General features: G+C 37.5%; 3 protein-coding genes across 3 annotated transcripts; 1 reads left to right on the forward strand and 2 right to left on the reverse strand.

The window, feature by feature from the left end:
• Nucleotides 1–8,895: 8,895 nt before the first annotated feature.
• On the reverse strand, nucleotides 8,896–12,340 carry LOC136267343 (uncharacterized). Its single transcript, XM_066062448.1, has 2 exons — nucleotides 12,247–12,340; nucleotides 8,896–11,761 (listed from the first exon to the last, which is right to left on the reverse strand). The coding sequence occupies exon 2, from the start codon at nucleotides 11,755–11,757 to the stop codon at nucleotides 8,989–8,991; it is 2,769 nt and encodes a 922-aa protein (XP_065918520.1). The 5' UTR covers nucleotides 11,758–11,761; nucleotides 12,247–12,340; the 3' UTR covers nucleotides 8,896–8,988.
• A 92-nt stretch (nucleotides 12,341–12,432) lies between these two features.
• On the reverse strand, nucleotides 12,433–19,333 carry LOC136267344 (ubiquitin carboxyl-terminal hydrolase MINDY-3-like). The gene is made up of 13 exons (XM_066062449.1): nucleotides 19,170–19,333; nucleotides 19,038–19,117; nucleotides 18,907–18,985; nucleotides 17,946–18,519; nucleotides 17,783–17,897; nucleotides 17,230–17,303; nucleotides 15,047–15,126; nucleotides 14,921–14,991; nucleotides 13,173–13,253; nucleotides 13,050–13,122; nucleotides 12,907–12,979; nucleotides 12,692–12,854; nucleotides 12,433–12,635 (listed from the first exon to the last, which is right to left on the reverse strand). The coding sequence occupies exons 1-13, from the start codon at nucleotides 19,240–19,242 to the stop codon at nucleotides 12,489–12,491; spliced, it is 1,683 nt and encodes a 560-aa protein (XP_065918521.1). The 5' UTR covers nucleotides 19,243–19,333; the 3' UTR covers nucleotides 12,433–12,488.
• Nucleotides 19,301–20,512, forward strand: LOC136267345 (cytochrome c-like). Its single transcript, XM_066062450.1, has 5 exons — nucleotides 19,301–19,500; nucleotides 19,854–19,940; nucleotides 20,026–20,125; nucleotides 20,185–20,295; nucleotides 20,352–20,512. Exons 2-5 carry the CDS (start codon nucleotides 19,854–19,856, stop codon nucleotides 20,387–20,389), a joined length of 336 nt encoding a protein of 111 aa, XP_065918522.1. The 5' UTR covers nucleotides 19,301–19,500; the 3' UTR covers nucleotides 20,390–20,512.
• Nucleotides 20,513–21,489: the final 977 nt, after the last annotated feature.

Consider the following 21,489-nt stretch of genomic DNA (forward strand, 5'->3'; position numbering starts at 1 on the left):
TGTAAATATACTGGTGGGCAATCATGAAATCAATCACTAGCAAAAATGGCATGATGTAGGATAAATATAAGAGAGTTTGCTCAGTATCTCTACCGAAGGCCGGAGTGGGTAGTTGAAGAGGGGTGATTTCAACTCAAAATCTCATCCAGATGGCCGCCAGGTGATGTATAGTTGTTATATTGTATAAAATTCAATCAATGAGTATAAGTTGTACAGCTTCCTGCTGTGGAAATACCAGCCAAGATGCCAGCCCTTTGCTCAGTAAAAAGAAGCCAAGAGTGACAAGCCAAGAAATGCTGGTGATTATTTCATGAAGACTGGATTGTTATTAAGGGTGCTGATTTAGAACCAAAGAAGGCACCTGCCATACGCATGATAATTCCCACAATGCAACTAACAGCATGCATGATGTAGATCCCACAATCATTACTTACTGTACAAAATGATGCAAATGCTATACTGTGCAGTGCTGTAAGATAATTGTCAGTACTGTACATGTAGTTTTGTGCTTTACTCTACTTTGAACCTATAGGTAACTCATTTTATGAACTCCTTATGAAAGTAATATAGTTTGAGCCGACCAGCCAGCTCCAGATTATTGGTCTGGCTCAGGCCTGACCAACTGAACTGTCTCCTCTGGCCCTGACCTTAGTTAGGCTGTCGGGTGTTTGTTTGCTGAAATCATAATAGGAACTTACAAACATGATATCCAGGTTTCCTACCTTATTTTTGGTGCAGTTGGTTGCCAAACAAGGTTGGTCATGTCACATCAAACATCTTATGACCTCAAAGAAATCAACCTTATTCAACCCTTACATCTCAGTATCAATACCAATGTATGAATTAGCTATTGATATCCTAGAACCTTTATACAATAACTTATTCAGCTATCCCAGACATGATATTGTAATTTGCTTTTTTTTCTGTTGTAAAATAATTTTCGTATGCAAAACTCTTATTCTTGCATGAAAATTTTTATAAAAGATCGAACTACTTTAATAGAACAGTCATTTACGAAAACCATACGAAAATATTTTTACAACGAAAATTTTTATCACGAAAATTTTTTGCACGAAAATAAAGCTAATTATGGTACATTACTTTCAAACCACACTTAAAGAGCAAACACTGCATTATACTTTAGTGAACATTGCAAAAGGATACACAAACATAATTACCAGGTGTCACGTTTGGTACACATGCTTTTACATCAAAGGAATGTAATGTGTCCCACCTCCCTCTTGGTGGTGTGATGTATCTTTCTGTCCACTACCTAGGAGAGGACTGTGACATCATTTCTTGTCATTGTCACATGTACACAATATGAGGTGGAACTTGCACAACACCTGCTGTTATTACTCAGTTGTCATGGTGATGTTTATATTTTTGTAGACCTGGTTGCATGAAGTAGAAGAGAAACCTCCTCCAAAGGCACCTACTCGCTACCTCCAAGTTCCTGGTATATGTAGCACCTCAGTAACCAGCATGGGCGCCACTAGCAACGCTCGCTTGAGGTGGAATGCTAAGAATTCTCCCATGCCTGTGAAGAAAGCACCTAATAAACCACAAGCCAGTGTTTTATATGATTTTTATAGTTTGTTGTTTGTGTTGGGTCTCTAAAGCCATAGTCAGGTCATGAACAACAGCTTGTGATATGAGATTGGGTTACTACAATGGAACCTCAGTTATCTGAACCCCCTGGGACCAGGGGTGGTCCATAAGTTAAAAGTCCATATCTCTGAAACTGTGCATAAATAACCTTAAACAACGTTGGTTATTATTCAACTACCCTAACAGAACAGTCACTACTTTAATAGAGCAGTTATTTCGTAGTAGGATAACTGTGGTTCTACTATAGTTGGAATTACAAATCTGTTTGATTTATTAGCCCAGCAAAGTTAGTTTATAATATTTTTTCAGCATTATTATTATACTGGCGTATTTTGTTAATTCAGCTCAGAATGCTGAAGAACTATTAGTGATCGCTGATGAGATTGTTGTGGTAATAGAGGACCTTGACGATTATGGGGTGCCGTTTGTACCAAAATTGTACAAAAATGCCTTATTTATAAACTATAAGCATACTTTATAAATCAATGCACTACTTTATAAATCATGAACATATACTTTATAAATCATATGCATGATTTATAAACCATATACCTGATTTATAAACCATATACCTGATTTATAAATCATTGACATACTTTATAAACTATAACATTGATTTATATAAATTATACATGTGATTTGTAAACTATAACACTTATTTGTAAAGTATAAACACTGATTTATAAATTATAATATTAATTTATATATCAATGTACTACTTTATAAATCATGTGTATAGTTTATAAATCATGTGTATAGTTTATAAATCATACACATGATTTATAAATCAATAACATACTTTATGAACCATACATGCATAATTTATAAATCATCATTATGATTTATAAATTGCACATGTCAGATTAATAAATCATAAGTATATTTTACAAACCATCATCACGAGTGACTTAGTTTGGTTATTGTTGTATTTTATAAATCATTGTCCTACTTTATAAATTTAACACATACTTTACAAATCACATGCACAATTTACTTTTGTAAACTAATACATGATATATAAATCAATAGTGTAATTTAGTAGCCATATGTTGTTGTTTAGTATCGATAGTTAGAATTCATATCTATATTGCTTAGATGTGCATCAAATGGAAAGCATTTGTGGCATGTGATCCAGCACAGGATTTAGCATACTTAGTAGCTACAAGCTTTGGAAGCTGTTGTGAGCACTTGCACTAATGAGAGCAACCCGGCAAAGTGGAGTATCACCATTACCAATGCCCCTGTCATCGTCGTGGGTAACTCCCCTGCCAGTAATTCCACTAATTATGCCACTCTTGCTGGCTACTCTTACATGGTGTAGGATTTGGGCTCAAGCTGGTCAGTGACAACAGTGGCATAATTGGTGACAACAGTGGCATAGTTGGTGGAACCACTGGCAGGGGCATTGGTAATGGTAATATACTCCACTTTGCTGGGTTACTCTCATTAGTGCAAGTGCTCACAACAGCTTCCAAAGCTTGTAGCTACTAAGTATGCTGAATCCTGTGCTGGATCACATGCCACAAATGCCTTACATTTGATACACATCTAAGCAATATTGATATGAATTCTAACTATCGATACTAAACAACAACATACACCTGTATGGCTACTAAATTACACTATTGATTTATATATCATAGTATTAGTTTACAATAGTAAATTGTACATGTGATTTGTAAAGTATGTGTTAAATTTATAAAGTAGGACAATGATTTATAAAATACAACAATAACCAAACTAAGTCACTCGTGATGATGGTTTGTAAAATATACTTATGATTTATTAATCTGACATATGCAATTTATAAATCATAATGATGATTTATAAATTATGCATGTATGGTTCATAAAGTATGTTATTGATTTATAAATCATGTGTATGATTTATAAACTATACACATGATTTATAAACTATACACATGATTTATAAAGTAGTACATTGATATATAAATTAATATTATAATTTATAAATCAGTGTTTATACTTTACAAATAAGTGTTATAGTTTACAAATCACATGTATAATTTATATAAATCAATGTTATAGTTTATAAAGTATGTCAATGATTTATAAATCAGGTATATGGTTTATAAATCAGGTATATGGTTTATAAATCAGGTATATGGTTTATAAATCATGCATATGATTTATAAAGTATATGTTCATGATTTATAAAGTAGTGCATTGATTTATAAAGTATGCTTATAGTTTATAAATAAGGCATTTTTGTACAATTTTGGTACAAACGGCACCCCATAGACGATGGATGGTTGAAAGTGAAGTGAGGGGATCAGGCTGGATACATACCATTTTCATATGTGCAACATTTATAATGGCACTAACATTCTATATATAGAACAACTGATTTGTACAACTTTAGAAACATGTTTTGTTCATTTTTTTGCTAGGGAAAAATGATTTTGTGATGTGTTGTCATAGTATGTAGTTACCATACGGTCTCCAGTATTTCTGCATCCCCAGCTAAGATTTCAATTCAAATATAATAGTCAGTGGCGTAGCCAGGAAAAATTTTTCCCGAGGCAAAGTTTATACGTTGACCAAATTGAGGGTCTGCTTCTGACTCAACTGATTCACAAATACTTTTCAAGTATGGGTGGTACAGAATTTGCAGGTTGACTATCTAGTTGGATGGAGGAAACTGTTTCAGAAGACTCTGAACATTTTTCTACATGTCATAAGTAATGCTCCAGCATAGTTAATGCTACAGTATACCATGCTTCAATTATGACTAGTTTAATTACGTACACGCAACACGATTTACTCCAGAGATATTTTGAGTAGTCAGGCCATCCATGGACTGCAATGGGGGTCATAGTCATGCATACTACTTTTTATTGATCTGATGTGATGCTTAAGTCAGAGATAATTATCTCTTTCATGTGATGTTCAACTGCATGTGCTAAGTATGTCAAGCTAGGGAGTCTGGGAGAATGCTCCCCCTCAGGGAAAATTTTACTTTGAAATGGAATGTGGAGTGAGCTATTTTTTGATTGTAACAGCTAATGCATGATCAATTAGCTCAATGTAATGCCATGCAGTTGACTCATTGGAACTTTTGAAAAATAATGTAAAGATAATTGACATAAATGTAAATGATCAAGCAGTGTAATGAGAACAGTGGCTATAATCTGTATTGAATGCTCTATTGGAGTATATTACGATGGCTGCTTTATTAGAGTATCTCGATCTTTTACAAATTCAAGCCACGCAAAAGAATCTATGGCTGTAGTACGTACTAAGCAGGCCGGCTGGAGCCTATGATAATTGATGGTGCTGGACCACTTTTCAGCTACTGGGATACAGCAATGCTGTCTAGCAACGTTTGAGTAGAAAATCCAGAGTGCCAAAACTAAGGGCAGGCCTGCTCAGCCTGTTGTTGAGCATTTTTACCGTAGCTACGCCACTGATAGTTACTGTCAGTGTATCTACATATGGAAATCAAATATTTGATTCTTTATTAGGCCACTCCAAATAAATTCTCTGTTTCCCGTCCACCGCCCGCATATGGTTACTGCCAGCTCTAAATATTCCATTATTCCGTATTCTCCCATTATTTTCTGGTTATTCTTGCATACTGATAGGCTCAGTTAAAGCTATCTTGAAACAGTGTTAGCAGTGCTATCAAGTCAGCACGAACTTTACGTTTGAGCCGTTATTTTTGCAACTTACAAAGGAAGGAACAAGCTTAAGCATGCTTTTATGCAGCCTTTTTGGCTGTGCCAGGCAAATAATGGCTTGAAAAGCTTATAATGAAATAATGGAAATGGACCGCCCGCCCGCATGAAAATATGCCTGAGTCCAGGGCGGGAAACAGAGAATTTATTTGGAGTGGCCTTATCTGATTTGTCAAAGATAGGGAAAAGGCTTGAGGGCCTGCATTGGGGTGCTTCCCAGATTACAGAGTCAAACCACTGAGACATGGGGAATAGATACAGCAATAAAGGATGCAGTTCTAAAGGAACACCAAAATCTACCAAAAGGTGCATGGCTTTTAGTAGGTAAATATTACATAAAATAGAGATTCTGGTCATTTACATTGACCATACACTTGCCAAAGACAGTTTAAAGTTTGTTCAATTATATTGCATGGTCAACTGAGAATTTAGGCCTTGTCTAAGCAGGCATACTAACCCACAGTATCGAGAGCTTTCTGTACAGCCAGCAACATTCAAAGTAGCTACAAGCAGCTTTCTGAAGTTCACTCTTTCGTACTGCTTGAAAGCCCCTCCCCTATTTTTTTTAAGGGAAGACTGACAATAGACAGGTTGCCTATTTAGGGCGTGTCCCTTGTGTAACGCGAGAAAATGCGACTTTCCGTTTTACGCATGATTAGAAGTCAACAAAAACCCATTTTTTAAAATAGTTTGACAAACGTTTTTGGCTCTTCAAATGTACAAGATGAGTTAAAATCATCCAGTCTATCATTCTAAGTAGTAGCAAAGTCTTACAAAGAATGTTTTCAGCGAGTTTTATCGCTTTCCAAAAACCCGAGATTGAGAGAAAATCATCTTCTCGTTCAGCCTTCACCTTACACGCTGGATATGTTATAGCTCAAACCTTTCTCTATAACATACTTTCTGTTCTGAAGGCTGGCTAACTCTTGCTTGCTAAAGTTAACCGAAACGTTCATTTTCTCCAATAGCTGTAATACATTTTTTACTTAGCGAACTCGGAAAGTATGTGGAAAATTTACGGTAAAACGACCACGCCTTAAAAAGGCAACCCGTCTATACCACATTAAAAATGAAATATTGCTTTTCAGCAGTGCCATCAGTTTAGTAGCTTTTATATTCACTCACAAAATAACCCTGCCAACCGTAGACCTAGCTACATTATAGTTTTATTTTATTTATTTATTAGGCCACTCCAAATAAATTCTCTGTTTCCCGTCCTGGACTCAAGCATATTTGCATGCGGGCGGGCGGTCCATTTCCATTATTTCATTATAAGATTGGCTAGCTTTTCAAGCCATTATTTGTCTGGCACAGCCAAAAAAGCTGCATAAAAGCATGCTTAAGCTTGTTCCTTCCTTTGTAAGTTGCAAAAATAACACAAACGTGAAGTTTGTGGTGACTTGATAGCACTGCTGACACGTGAGCTGACGCTGTTTCAAGATAGCTTTTACTGAGCATATCAGTATGCAAGAATAACCGGGAAATAATGGAAGAATACGGAATAATGGAGCTAGCAGTAACCAGATGCGGGCGGTGGACGGGAAACAGAGAATTTATTTGGAGTGGCCTTAAGGCTTTACAGCACAAGTGCATGCTGAAGGTCTGTAGGACACCTGGTCCTACAGCCTGCAGTGCTCAAAGACTTTAGCTACTTAAGATGTGTTTGAAAAGTTGGAGAAAGGAGAAAAAATCCATGACTGGACCTATAGGTGGCCTCGAACCTGCAGCCATCCGATTTACGCTCGAACGCTTACAGGAGTCTACCAGATGGTCAGGATGTTTTCTCCTTTGTAATTATATCCATAGGAATTCTAGAGAGTAACTCATCATCTTTAAGTATCCCAAGTAGAACCAAATGGACATTAGTTTATTTATCAATGCTTTACAGCACAAGTGCTGAAGGTCTGTAGGACACCTGGTCCTACAGCCTGCTCAAAGACTTTAGCTACTTAAGATAGACCTGCGTCAAATAGCTATGCCAGCATAATAAAAAACATAGTAGACTGGCCATGGAGTGCTATGCCAGCATAATGCTAGCATATTATCAAATATTATGAACCATATATGAAAATAGATCGAAAGTCCAGTAACTTTGTAGTGAATGACTCTAATAGAACACTCACATGTTTCAAGATAATTGTAAGAAATGTTGCTAACCTAGAAGCATAATGGGAACACTGAAGAACATAATAGGTGAAAAGTTTGGGAAATTTCTAGGCTAAATTTTGACTCAGGCCTAATTATATGCTATAGCCCTGCAATTTCAGCGAAGTATCTGATTCTCCATCCATCGCTAGTTGCTACAGTGTGTAGTTGTAGTATACACGGCAACTAGCTACTGGCTGCAGCTGATAGCTATGATTAATATAAATTACAGGACAGTTAACAACTACCCACTTGGTTTGTGTAACCTCTTTATAGATTTGTTTTGTTACTCATGGGTTTTACCAAACTTGTCACTGCCGTGTCTTAATATAAGAGTATTTTCAGTTTTAGCTACATGAGTCCCTTGTGCAGCTAATAAAACATTAATAGCTGCTTTAAAGTGGCAAGGCTACAGTGCCTAGTTAGGGGCACAGACCCTTTGCTACCAGAAACTTGATCAATACAAGCATGTATCTAAATTTTCCTTCTACTTGTATATTCCTTTTGAAGTTTATAATATGGTGTTCATACAACTAAAGTACTGTGACAACAGCGCATGCTCTAGAGTATAATTGATTTAGACCAGAATTCTCTACATAAAATAAAAATTAATGATTCTATTAGGGCCGTTCCCCTAGTAAAATATATAATTATACAATTTGTAATTATTTAAATTCAGAGCAGTTAGTTTCTACACTAGTACTGCTGACCGTGGTTGCATTCTTTAATCAACAAATACAATTATGAGCATCTTACAGCCATATTGCTGCACCCTCTGAATATACGATGGGGTGGGGACAGTGACTGATAAAGTGATAATTTTGTGAAGTGATCCACAATATATATCTAAACATATTATATTAATACACTTATTCAATAAAGTTCAGTTGGCATTGTCATGAAATTTCAGAAGACAAAAATTTCAGGCAAAGCAAGTTTATGATCAGCATGCCGCATGCATACAGTGTAGTTGTACTAAACACTTCTTAGTTCCTCCTCATGTAAAATCCTGGATCTGTCCCTGCTAGAAAAATCCCTTTGACCACGCCCCTCAGTGTATTCTACATCAACAAAAGCAGGATTGCATGTGGCTATAGTATGTACAAATTGAGCTGCATGAGTTCTGAGAAAACATCTAAAATAGAAAAACGAATTTTTTCTCTCTCAAGAGAATACATTTCAGCCAAATATATATGAACAATATGATTAGTGGTGAAAGTAAAGGTGTCAAGGGGATGTTCTGTTCTGTGAATGTTATGTGTTATTTGGCCCCATTATAGTTCAGAAAAGGGACATAACAGACTATCTCACTCAGTGTACTTTTGATAACTACTTACATAATATTGTATAATTGCATACATTATTAACAATAGCGTACGTGGCTTTACTATTAGTGTTGCTGGTGGAATTACTTATAAGTGTGAACAACTTGCAATTGAGTATTGAAGCTGAAAAATAAAACTATTATTTTTATATGTAATTGAATGTTACAGAGCATTCACATAGCTACACATATTCATATACTACACATGATACTAGAGAAGTGTTTTCTTATGGTATGGGGCACTGTATAGATTCATTATCTGCTTTAATGTTGGTACTTTGAACCTTTCAATCTCCTTCTTCTTTCCCCTGAAATGCTTGCTTGCATGTTGACAGCTGTGTGATATATGTTCCAATATCTTACGATTCTTTGGATTCTTTTCTACTTCACTACTTTCCACTGCCTGGTGTTTAACTGCCTTGCTAAACCGGTACAACTTGGCAGAGCCCTCTTCCTTCTTGTCTTGCAAGATTTCTTGAAGCACTTTTGGTTCTGCAGCCAACTCTACAGCAATTTTACAAATATCATGAGCAATACTAAGGATGACTAGATCACTGGCATCTATAGATAGACTGTTAGGCATCCCAAAGCTGCCTTGTGTATTGTTGTTTTCATACGATTGTAATTTCCTTTGTAAAGGTAGACTAGCTAGCAGAGCTAAAAACGCTTGGCCATATTGGCTCTCTAGTGGAATGTCAGAGAGTGGAAGAGTAGAAATATTGCTGGTTGCGTCCATCCCATCTATGAGGATGAATTTACTAACAGAAGACAAAGGCATCACATAAGTAATGACACTACTTGTGGAATACTGAATTTCTCCAGTGACAGAGGCTGGGCTGGGTGACCTGTCTGGAACACTTGTAATCACCAATGATTTACTCTTCCTCTTTGATTTCTTGTCATCTGTTGGAAGTTCTTCTAGCTCAGTCAGTTCCAAGATCTTCTGTTTGATGGCATGTTTGGTGGAGGGCTCGCAGGAAGGAGGTACCATTACAGCAATATTAATGTGAGTGTTGGGGAGTGCATCGTCCTCATTTTTCCCTTGCAAGTATCCTACCAGTTCTTTGTTTGGTAGCTGGTCCACATCACTGCATGGATACAGGAGGAGTTTGCTTGCTGACTGGTTCACTGTACTCATCTTTATCGTATTAAAGAGATTCCCTTCCTTTGGATTCCATGTACAAACTGACAGATTCAAACTCTTGTTGAAGAGATGCTGCCAGAAAATGTACTCTAGATCCTTCATTGCTTTCGTTACCATAACAACATCTGCATTGGGGTCAAATGTGTTGTTCAGAGGTGCTACACGCACAGTATTGAAGTTGTACTCAATCAACTTCTTTCTAAAGTACAAGGATGCTTGCCATATGCATTGATCAAATACTTCTGCTTCCTTCTCCATTTTTATTGCCAAATGTATGGTCAATGTCTCTTTAGGTTTAATCTCCTTCACTTCTACTCTAAAGCTATCTTTCTGGTTATGATTGAAATCAACAGAATATGGGACACCATCAGTATCCCAGACTGGAGTGGCCGGCAAAAGGCGAGCATCAAGATGGAGACTTAGCTCAACAGTACCTTTACCATCACTGCCGTAGATGCGGTTGGAAACATTTTTAATTGTGACCTCAAAGACACCAAGTTCTCCTGGCAACAAAGTAGGTGGTGATTTAAGCTCCACCAGTTTTATTGGGTATTCTACCTGCATCTTCTGCTGCATTGTAAAAAGCTTCTTCTTTGCACCATTTGGTAGGAAGATCACTGGAGAAAAATCAGCTTCTGAGCTAAATGGACCTGATTCATTTGGTGTGGGATGATCAAAAATACGTCCATACAACTTTTCTGGGACTTCATAGGTACCTCCAGCTTCAAGAGCAGGCAAAGAAAGGGAGATATTTTCAAATCTCACCAGTGGATTGGAAGAAATGGATAAAGTTATTCCAGATGGCAATGGCTCTTCTCCAGCATTCTTTATGTTTATGTTAAAAACTTCTATGCATTCATTTGGTTTAAATACTCCATCAACATCCCAACCCACTATTTTCATACTGGTCAATTTCAACTTGTAATCTTCAGGGTTCCCACTACTATCAGTAGCAGTTAGGGAATCACCACTGGGTGATTCTTCTTGAGGAAATGGTGACCGTGTCCTGATTTCTGTCATGCTGGTCTTTGCTACATGATCAATGTAGAAAACCTTTTGTGAAGCAGGGTCCCAGAGAGCTTGATAACCTGACTTGTAACCAATTTCAAAGCCATAGCCGATGCTAACTGGAGTAAATACTGGAGGGCCATGTGGTGGAAGGTAGGTGTCATTCCATAGTCTCCTAACATCTTTGTCAAAGCTGTTGAAATCCTCTGTGTCTAGTACTTCACTGCTTGCATACCTGATGATTGGTTCTGGGAGGGTCATTCCTTCTGGGAGGTAATACTCTGGTGGTAGCTTAGAAAGAACTTCATGATAGGTTGGTGGTCTTTCAAGAATCAATCTGTTTGCAACTATTTCTTCTTCTGGTTGCAAGGAAATTGTTTCGAAAGACTTGTACCTGGCAAGCAGTTGTTCTTTGGGATTGTAAGAACTGTAATAAAGGTTAGGCATTGATGGTGAATCTATGATGTCTCCCAGTGTTCGATCATCAGCCAGCAGGTCAGTTGATGATGAAGTAGCTCCTCCCAGAGCTGCCATAAACTTACGCATGTCAGCTATATTGTTAGCTCGGTATGTGGCTATCCTCTTCCTGTTTTTTGCATTCAAAATGTGAAACGCAAGAAAATTATTGCTTTTGGGGTTCTTGCTAACCGGAACTACCAGGATATCAGCATTGTTCCTTGAAAATGTGTGCTTTACTGTGGTTTTGCCATCTGAGTTCACCTTCACAAATTCTGTTCTCTCATTTCCGAGGATGATTTTGTAGTAGGTCAGCTTGTGCCACTGGTGCAGTGTGTTGGATGACCGCTGCAGGTAACCCTCACAAGACATCTTCCTGTAGAAAATCAAAGCAGCAATAATTTTAAAAAGCAGAGCGTACAGCAATACTCCCTTATTGTGATTCTCAACACTGATGCTATTTAAAGAATCAATAGAGGAAGCCATTGTGTAGCTATTGTACCAACCTACTTTAGGAATGTGTACAAAAATGGATTCAGAAGTCAAATCACTGCTTTTTATAACATTCCATACCAACAAAATTCCAGCCCCACCATACTCCTTAGCTGAGAAGTATAAATTTGGCTAGATGGAATTTACTCACATATAGCCCGACTGTAAATATAACCTTCTAAACTTCTGCATCACTGAAAATTGGCTTACAATGCAAACACTCAAGGCTCCTTTCTACTGTATGATTATTGTGAACATATACCCACATCTCTGCATAATATCATCGATATCTCTACAGTAAACTAGAGCCTCTGGTAGCCATTTGCTAATTCATACTAAATACATATATTTCAACTGAAAGTAACTCACTTGTGATGTTGAAGAACGACTGCAAAAAGACAAACACCTAATGGTTAGCAACAGTTCAGGAGTACAACTAGTTATTGCCAGCCATGTGTACTTATATAGCTGAGCACATGTAGAAGACTGTAAAGCTACACATGCAGGCTTCTTGTGATTAATTAGAAACCCTTAACTTGTGTGTTTACTGCATAGTTTAAGTGTTGATTGATCACTATGTGTTTTGTACAATAAAATTACATAATAATTTATTAGTTTATTGGAGGGTCAAGTCTGTTCTCCCACGTGATAACAAGTCCTGGCCACTTTGTATGGAGGCAATTTAGTAGCGTTACGTCTGATGACATGCCAACGTCTTCTCCTTCCAATACTGCTGCATTTCCTTTAACAAATTTGACCTACAACGGAATGTTTAATTTACTGAGTGAAGGAACTTAAGTAACATGCAACACACCTTTCCAGAATTTGATGACTGCATGAGGCCATTGTAATGATAAATAATGAATGCCTTTGGTGGAAAATGTGGCTCGGACTGAGGAAAAAATTCATTCAGAAAGCTATTTAGTAAAATGATTCCTAAATCATCAGGATCTAATTTCTTCTTGATAAAGTTTATACTACAAAGACCAAAACTAAAACCTGTCGAGTGACATCTCAAACAGGTCTTACTAGTCTGGATCAGTTTCCATGTCTAGTGACTGCATTAATTCCAGTAAACTGTCAGTTGCTATGAAGTCATCACCTAGCAAGAAACAATGTCAACAATGATGAGATGAAAGGTCTTCTCTCCTTCTAGAGTTACACTTAACTACCTTCCTTGTCAAACTTCCTGAAGGCCCTCTTAGCAACTGCTTCAGCAGATTCCACAGCAGTCAGATTCCTTTCCTGGCAGTGCAATGTGTCAATACATGATGTTCACTATGGCACACACTAACTGTGGAGAACGTCACTGTCAAGTGAGTCTCACTGCCCACCACCCAGACTGGATACTGTGGTGTCTTTAAGAATGAGCCTACCTGAAATATGTAGATAAATTATGTATGTACCATTTCATCATAAAGTAAAAACAACAAAAGTTTGTACTTCCCTATCAAATAATATCAACCTGGCCACCTCACCTACGTATCTTTGTAATATAATCAAACATATACCACTTTAGCATGGGCGTTCAAAGGCACCACTTAGACATATTGCCCGGGCACTACATGGGAATGCAGTTTGTTCATGGCTGTGATGCCCAACCAGTTCAAAGATGCGATACACTTTGACTCATTATATTGAGTGATGCGGAATGTTAAATTGTGAGTTTGGGTTTATAGGTTAGGCTAGTAGTTGCTAAGTTTTGACTAGTTGACAGTTACTAAACAGTGAATCGGTAAAATGATCATTTAGCAATGCGTGGATATGTATTACAAAATTTTGAAAATCTACATTAGCAAAACCACTGATGTCTTTAAACAAATACAATAACTTTCGCTATGGGCTATTTGATGTCACTTGAGTGCCATCAACAACAGCAGCAATAATGTACTTACCCGTGTCCTCCTTTTTGTCCCATTCCAGCACAAGGTAAGCATAAGGTTTACAATATGTGAGGCTATTTTTGAATTATAACACCTGAAACCATTGACTCACTACCGAGAATTGAGGGTATGTGCTGCCCATTACACAACCCTACTGTAGGGTTGTGTAATGGGCAGTACATACCCAGCCCACTTTGCTTTATAGTAATTAGTATAGGGGAGTGCATTTTGTTATGACACTTGTACATCTGGTGCCTCTGATACAGTCACATTGCAGTGTCATAGAAGTTAATGGTGCCGTGTGCCCCAGCTATCAAATATCGTCTGAAAAGTGAAGTATCCATTACGCTTCTTGTAAACTATGTTCAACCCATTACATAGCAATACAAATCAAGAACTGTTTGCTGTTATCAAGTTATGCTTGTCTGAAGGCTAATATTAGTCAGTCAGTCACTCAGTCAGTATAAATTTCCGTTTAATAATTAAAAAAAAAATCCGTAGCAACTTGTTGAAAGCGTTTCGGGTCAATCTTAAAGCTTGTTTGGGCTTAGTTTTACCTAACCAATACTTCCTCCTCATCATCGTCACGGAAACTGATTTTTGGGTGATTTTTCTTGTGGGTCACACCTACACTTTTGTGGTCCCTACTATATAGTACTATGGTGAACACAAAACAAAGATTTTCTTATATAGTACTATGGTGAATACAAAACAAAGATTTTCTTACTCCCATGAACAGGCGAATCTGATGATGCATAGGTTTTAATGATTTGAGCTTTGTTTCAGTGTATACCAAAGCGATTTAACATGCATAATTTTTAAAGTACAGTAGCTCACAATTTTTCACTTTTAATGCACAATAGAATTTTGCAAAAGTGGTCAGTTTTTGCTCAGTGGGTCACATATATAAATAGGAATACATTGTTGCCTTCATCCATAATACCTTCCATTTACAGTAGAACCTCTCTTAAAGGATCCTCCATGCAAAGGACACTGTACATTTAACCTCCTTATAAAGGATAGTTTCTGAGGTCTCTGTAGACCATTACCGATACTCTTTAAAAAAGAACAACAGTCGGCCCCAAAGTGTCATTATAATAATTATAGAGGTTCCACTGTTTTCCATTAGTCTTATTGTGTTTTTAGCACTGCAAACTCACTTTGCAGTATCGTAATGCTTCCAAGATGGTGAGAAACCCAACCACGGGCTGCTGAGATATTCCTTTTAACTCTACACCAACAAAAAAACATTAAATTTCAATTTTTATTTCACTAGTGATACTTACTAAGACCTGTGACTTCTTGGTCCATGTCAAACACATTTATGACAGCTCTACCAGTTAACAGCAGATTCACCAAACTCTGACTATACAGCAAGATATACACATAAGATAAGTAACTAGAGTTGTTTGTTAACTACATGAATTGGTAACCTATAGCATGCTGTAAGTCATCTACCATGCCAAACTATGGTGAACTATGCATTTAAAGCATTGCCTTGCTCCATGCTTTTTGAAAATTAAAGCACTTGGCGCTTGGCCTCGATGCTAATAAAGCACTTGGCTTTGCATCGTACTTTACTAGCATCTCGGCAGTGCGCCTCGTGCTTTATTTTTCATATAGCACTCGTGGCAATGCTTTAACATATACATAAAGTTTTTTTTTAAACTTTTATCCTCCGGCCCTAATGGCACTCCCTTCCACCCACATGTCTCTATGGAAAACAAGCTAGAAGAAAAACATAAAAAGGGAAAAAGAAAGAATTTATCTACAGAAAAGACACCTAAAAGAAACTACAAAAGCCCAGGGAATGTTAGTGAACTGGTAGATGCCCCTCTGCAACGGCAAGATCTATTGCTAGGGGCACACCAACACGCTTAGAGTGTGATCGAGAACCACGGATACACATGATGGAGGAGTGAAGCAAGGAGAACCCCAAACTGCAACGGAGCCAGCCCATCACTACTGAATATGGGGAACTCCACTTCTCACTAAGTAATTGAGCCAAATGCTTATAAGTGGTAGTGACTGCTTTCCCCATTCCACCGGAGGAAGAAAAAACTAATGGGATAAAGCTGCCATGCTCTACTTCACGTATACGCTCCTCATAATTCTCAGTCTCATGCCTATGAAAAGTGGCAGCCAAGGTGGTGGACCGATTGGAAGCTGCAAAAGAATTAAAAACACGAACATCAAAAAAGGTGCGATGATGTAAGCACCTCCAAAAACCAGATGCTCTGATATCCACATATACATAAAGTACACCTTAAACCTGCTTGACATGAGGTGGTTTTCTTAATCAGGTCATGAAGCACACTTTAGGGACCTACTCGACATGGCTACTATAATGAGGTGGTCCTATTGCTGAGGTCTTAAAACACAACTGAAGCTATGTTTAGGACCTACTTGATATGGCCAATCCACTGGGTGACATTTTATTGTATTGAATAAAGTTGATGGGTTTACATTCCTGATGAAATAAAGCACTTCTTGGCCTTGTGATAATCAAATATAGCCAGAAAGGTGGTATCTTTTAATTTGGTGTAATTCACATCTACGCAGCAGCCAAACTTGAACGAAAACTCAAGAGTATTCCTGGCACAAGGAGACAGCTACACTACTTCTTACATCTAATTATCAGGTTTTACACAAAGAAAGAAAAACACAATTGTTGTATTGTTAATTGGAATTACTGTAGTAACTAGTAAGTGCTACGTGTCTAATTTAGACTAGGAAACTTACCAAACAATCTTTACCAATAAATCACACACTGTACATGTATTAAGTAGATGAAACATGACTTAGATACCCAAAAGATTTTGTATAGATAATAGTATATTTGAAATATGAATTCTGAAATTCCATAGGGACAGAGGGTTCTGGTTCTAATAATACACAGTAAACCCTCGTTAATAGGGCAACCTATTGAACAAAAGTTTTACCCTTGACAAGGTGGCCAATGAATCCATACACTATATCTGAGGTAAGGACCTACTAAACATAGTCATAGTGGTATGCGATATCAGGATTTTTATTTCGATACGATAATGGGATAAATATCGAAATTTTGATTCGATTTTTCGATAATTATTAATTGTGTGGGTGGTGTAATTGCGTGGGCGACCGATATTTATAAATATGCTTGAAATACAATTTACACACAAACTATTGCATAGAACTAATAAGCCTAGAAAACTGGTAGAAAAGCTTTTAAAGTGGCTAGATAGTACAGAACCAACCTTCATTTCTAGTGTGGTTGTGCAATCACACACTAAATGCTATAGATTTATCGAAATATTCTTCAATATTTCGATAATTATCAAAATCTGCCAAAGCAGTATCGAAAATCGATATCGACAAAATTATCGCGATATCAATATTTTTTCGATATATCGCACATCACTACATGGTCACTATAATGAGGTGGTCTTTTTTAAAACGGCTGCTGGTCTCACTGGGACTTTCATACCTTCCATGTCCATATTTCTCATCAATCAGTGGTTCAGTGGTGTCCTGCATTTCTTCCAACAAGTTAGCAACTCCCTACAGCATGAAATGTGTGTTCATCAGTATACAGTTGCGTCTACTGAGTACTTAGTAAAACACTTGGCCGTCTATGCATTACTCAGATGGTACGAACCTCGTGCAGGAAGGATCAGTACCCCCCACAGGAGGAACTACCATGTCTCAAGTGTTTTTGAACATTTGGCATTCACTTTCCATGGCTAAAACAGCTGGGTAGACTCGAACAATGCAAGTAAAGGTAATGCAAAAACTGAGACAAAAAAAACTAAGCATTGAATTATCAAAATGTTCTAAGTCACCTGAATACTACCACCACACACACACACACACACACACACACACACACACACACACACACACACACACACACACACACACACACACACACACACACACACACACACACACCACACACACACCCACACACACACAATGCACGCATGTATACATGACAGACATACCGACACACACACATGCACAATTCTAGAAAAACTCACTTTAGTAAGCACAACAGAGTAAAGGAATAAGATAACACCAAAAGATCCTTGATAGTCACTAAAATTATTTTTCAACACTTCCATTATACTACTATGATCTCCACACTGAATAATCCTGCAGTAAACAATATGTACAAACACTAACAAAACAAATCCTCCTTACTTAATATTAGAGTGCAGTTTATCATGTATATCTTGGGGGAAAGTAGTTTGTTGCAATGTTACTGTTTCACATGACTCAAGCCGTGGCTTCTTTTCACCCGGCAAGCCCACAATAGCATCCTTATCAGATTGAGAATTAGGTTCCTTGGTGACTTCTGATACTGGTTTATCACTAGCAATTCTTAACGACTGATTTACATTTTGTAACGCAGTGGAGAGCATTCCTAGAGTGATTTGTGTCACATGGCTACTTCCACTGGGAACTGTGTTTGCAGCACCGGACGTTTCAACATGGCCACTTGTCTCTGACACAACACTGACATCTGCTGACGGAAAAAAATCCATTTGTCCTTGACTTGTTGACTGATTAATTACACTTGACGATAAGTCTGTATCATCGTCATCATCTATAGTAATAACTTCTGCTTTTGGAGGTTGATTAGAGCGAGCTGTGTTAGATTGTTCAGTCAGTAGTTGCTCCTTCTTCAACACAGCCACATATATTGTGTTGGAAGATGCTGAGTGTATCAGTATATCTGACAGAGACTGTAGCAACAGCATAAAAACTGTATCCTCTGTAACAGAAGTAAGAATATTGTAAGAAACACGATTCAGCACAGTGTTAGAAATAAGGGTCTGACTGTGGTCTACTTTTGGAAGACTGAAACAGTTTTGTATAAGTTTCTGTTGAAAATTTACTATAATGTGTTCAACCAAAATGAAGTTCAGTTGGTTGGAAAATGACCAAAGACCAACTGCTATATTGTAGTAGAACAGCTGGAACATGTTTAGGATATTAGGTTAGTGTGGACTCACAAAATCATAGGTACTGTGTTGTACCAAAGAAATGGATACAATGGATGATGTTAATAAAGAAGCTGTCGGTCTTACCTAATATGCTCACAGTAGATGTAAATGATGTGCGTGTGCCACACAAATACAACACCTACAAGTAAACTTACGTGGACATGTTCTCCAAGCATCAGAATCATACTCAATCACAGTGCCTGAATCAAACAAATGTCTCTGGATCATAAACGCCTGTATATGTAGTCTGGTATTAGTAATTGTGGGATTTAGTTTAGAGTCAAACCTGTACGGGTGCTAGTACCGCACATGGGCCACCGCTCTGTTGAACAAGCGCCAGTGGCTCGTCACAGCTAAACTGAAACCCTAAAACAAAAATAATTGTAGTGTCTAATTAAAGCGCACCAACTACACCAACCTTGCACCCAACGCGAGAAGACTTCTTGTTTGATTTTCTTGCCCCATATTATCTCTAATACATCTCCATCCATCAATGGCGCTGGTCTTCAACAGGCCAGCTAGCTATTACACGTGTATGTCACGTGGGTGTTCACTAAAGTGGGCGTCATCTAGATAGCTTGGTTACGCGTGACGCTGAACTTTAAAACGGACTCCATCCGTCAACAACATCAGTAGACCTCTTATTGTTTTGTTAAGGAGAGAATTTGTGAATCCTACAACCCGAACTTCGATAACAATTTCTATACTTTTGTTTGTGTCAGTAAATTTAGAGTTTATTTTCTGTGAAGGTGAGAAACTTTGGTGTTATTGACGGTTTCAATGTGACGTGTTGATGTGGGTGATAAGTGTCGATATGTGGTTTATGTACACACGTATTACACTAGTGTAGAGTTGTGTTTGTACTCGAGGAATCGTAGAGACTACCTCTGACCTTTGTACTTCTGATTTACCCCGAGTTTTGGGATTATACGTAAAAACAGTTGGTTGAGTATCATATATATATATAGTTTTTCATCTGCTGTGTACTTCAAAGCCTAATACCGCCTTGGTAGTTTGTGTTGTGGTTAAATATTTAAGTGCTCGTTAAATAGAAACTACAATTTGTAATAAATTTATGAGACTGATTCTTTTCATTCTATAGATGGGGGATGAAATTCCAGCAGGTGATCCAGCTAAGGGAGCTAAGATCTTCAAACAACGTTGTGCTCAATGCCATACAACAGAAGCAGTAAGTAGTCTTACATAGCCAGACTGCTGATTTGTGGTTATGTGCATGCAATACGACAAGTTCTTGATAAGGTTTTGTTTTTCAGGGTGGTAAGCATAAGACTGGGCCCAATCTGAGTGGCCTTATTGGTCGCAAGACTGGACAGATGGCAGGATTTACCTACACTTCTGCCAACAAAGATAAAGGTAATGGTACAAAGTAAACAAGTGCCTCATGCTTTTATTTTTAAATTTTATCTTTCAAGGAATCACGTGGGGTCCAGACACGTTGTTCATTTACTTAGAGAACCCAAAGAAGTATATCCCTGGGACGAAAATGGTGTTTGCTGGTCTTAAAAAGAAGCAGGAGAGAGCTGGTAAGAGGATATCACAGGTGTTTTGTAGAAAATTTATCCCTTAATCCTCCCATCAGATCTAATTGCGTATTTGCAAGAAGCAACTAAAAAATAAACACCACTGATGATGATATAGGAGTAATACCAGAGATAACTATTATTATTATTGTAGCATATGGGTTGTTTTCACTTGTACATTGTAATTATTTATTATGGCCCCCCATTGCTTGCTGTGAAATTGTATGAAGGATAGAGATATGTATGTTAGGGAGTCTGCATGCTTTCAATTTTTAGTGATAAGTTAGTGGATGGTGGCATTTGTAAGGGGGCTGTGTGAGTACAGGGTACTTCCTGATGTTTAAACATCATAACTTGTTAGTGATATTATCCCTACAAAGAATGCATTCTAACTCTGGTGTACTAGAAATTGAAAACTGATGTATGATGAGTGGGAGACATTTGATAATACCCACAAAGCAGTCATATATAATACAGTTACTAGGTTTTGATAGCTGATGTAATTAGTAAGTGTCATGATGTAATCACTACTATTGTCAGTGATGTAACCTTGCGTAGTTTGAAAAAAGCTAATCAGCTGTAATGATGTAACGATATTATAACTAAATTGCATTACAACAATTATTTTAAAATAATTTGAAGTAGGATTTTAGCCTTAATTGAAATGCGCTTGTTTTGTAGCAGGTCACATAGCTAAGGTATCATAGTGGGAAAATTTTGAGGGATGAAACTTTCGCAAAACAGTTATTTTCGCTTTTTTTCAAATTCACGAAAGTGTAGAAAAATATGTTGACACTACATAGTTGTGGCAGTTGTCGGTTGCCCATAGAGAAAGTTTGTCTGCAGACCTGACACCAGTCCACCCGTTGTTGCTGCTAAAACAGACATGGTAAGGTAATAGCTATGTGTATAAACCTGAAACATTTCACAGTTACGTTTTCACGAAGCTAGCATTACTTGCAAAATTCACAAAAGTTTCATCCCTCGAAAATTTCCCGCTACTTCATTATTAAGAGCTCATTATGTAAAGTAGGTCCCAAGGTGTTCCTCATGACCTCTGTAATAAGACCACCTCATCATTGAGGTCATATTATTGTTCTCTCTGATCTATGTGTTTTAGTTATCACACAAATTAGAGTTGTTGCCAGTTTAGCAATTAGCATTATTAAAAAATGAAGGTCGGATAAATGGTATAGG

Source organism: Dysidea avara, chromosome 9 (assembly GCF_963678975.1).
Source record: "Dysidea avara chromosome 9, odDysAvar1.4, whole genome shotgun sequence".
In the NCBI taxonomy this organism is placed as follows: Eukaryota; Metazoa; Porifera; class Demospongiae; order Dictyoceratida; family Dysideidae; genus Dysidea; species Dysidea avara.

Excerpts from the sequence above, each read along its gene's own strand:
- LOC136267343 (XM_066062448.1), bottom strand. The coding sequence starts at position 11,757 with ATGTCTTGTGAGGGTTACCTGCAGCGGTCATCCAACACACTGCACCAG.
- LOC136267344 (XM_066062449.1), bottom strand. The coding sequence starts at position 19,242 with ATGGATGGAGATGTATTAGAGATAATATGGGGCAAGAAAATCAAACAA. Across the intron at positions 13,254-14,920 it reads AAGCATTACGATACTGCAAA|GTAGGCTCATTCTTAAAGAC; the intron begins GTGAGTTTGCAG and ends TACATATTTCAG. Across the intron at positions 13,123-13,172 it reads TGACAGTGACGTTCTCCACA|GAAAGGAATCTGACTGCTGT; the intron begins GTTAGTGTGTGC and ends TTGCACTGCCAG.
- LOC136267345 (XM_066062450.1), top strand. The coding sequence starts at position 19,854 with ATGGGGGATGAAATTCCAGCAGGTGATCCAGCTAAGGGAGCTAAGATC. Across the intron at positions 20,126-20,184 it reads TTCTGCCAACAAAGATAAAG|GAATCACGTGGGGTCCAGAC; the intron begins GTAATGGTACAA and ends TTATCTTTCAAG. Across the intron at positions 20,296-20,351 it reads AAAGAAGCAGGAGAGAGCTG|ATCTAATTGCGTATTTGCAA; the intron begins GTAAGAGGATAT and ends TCCTCCCATCAG.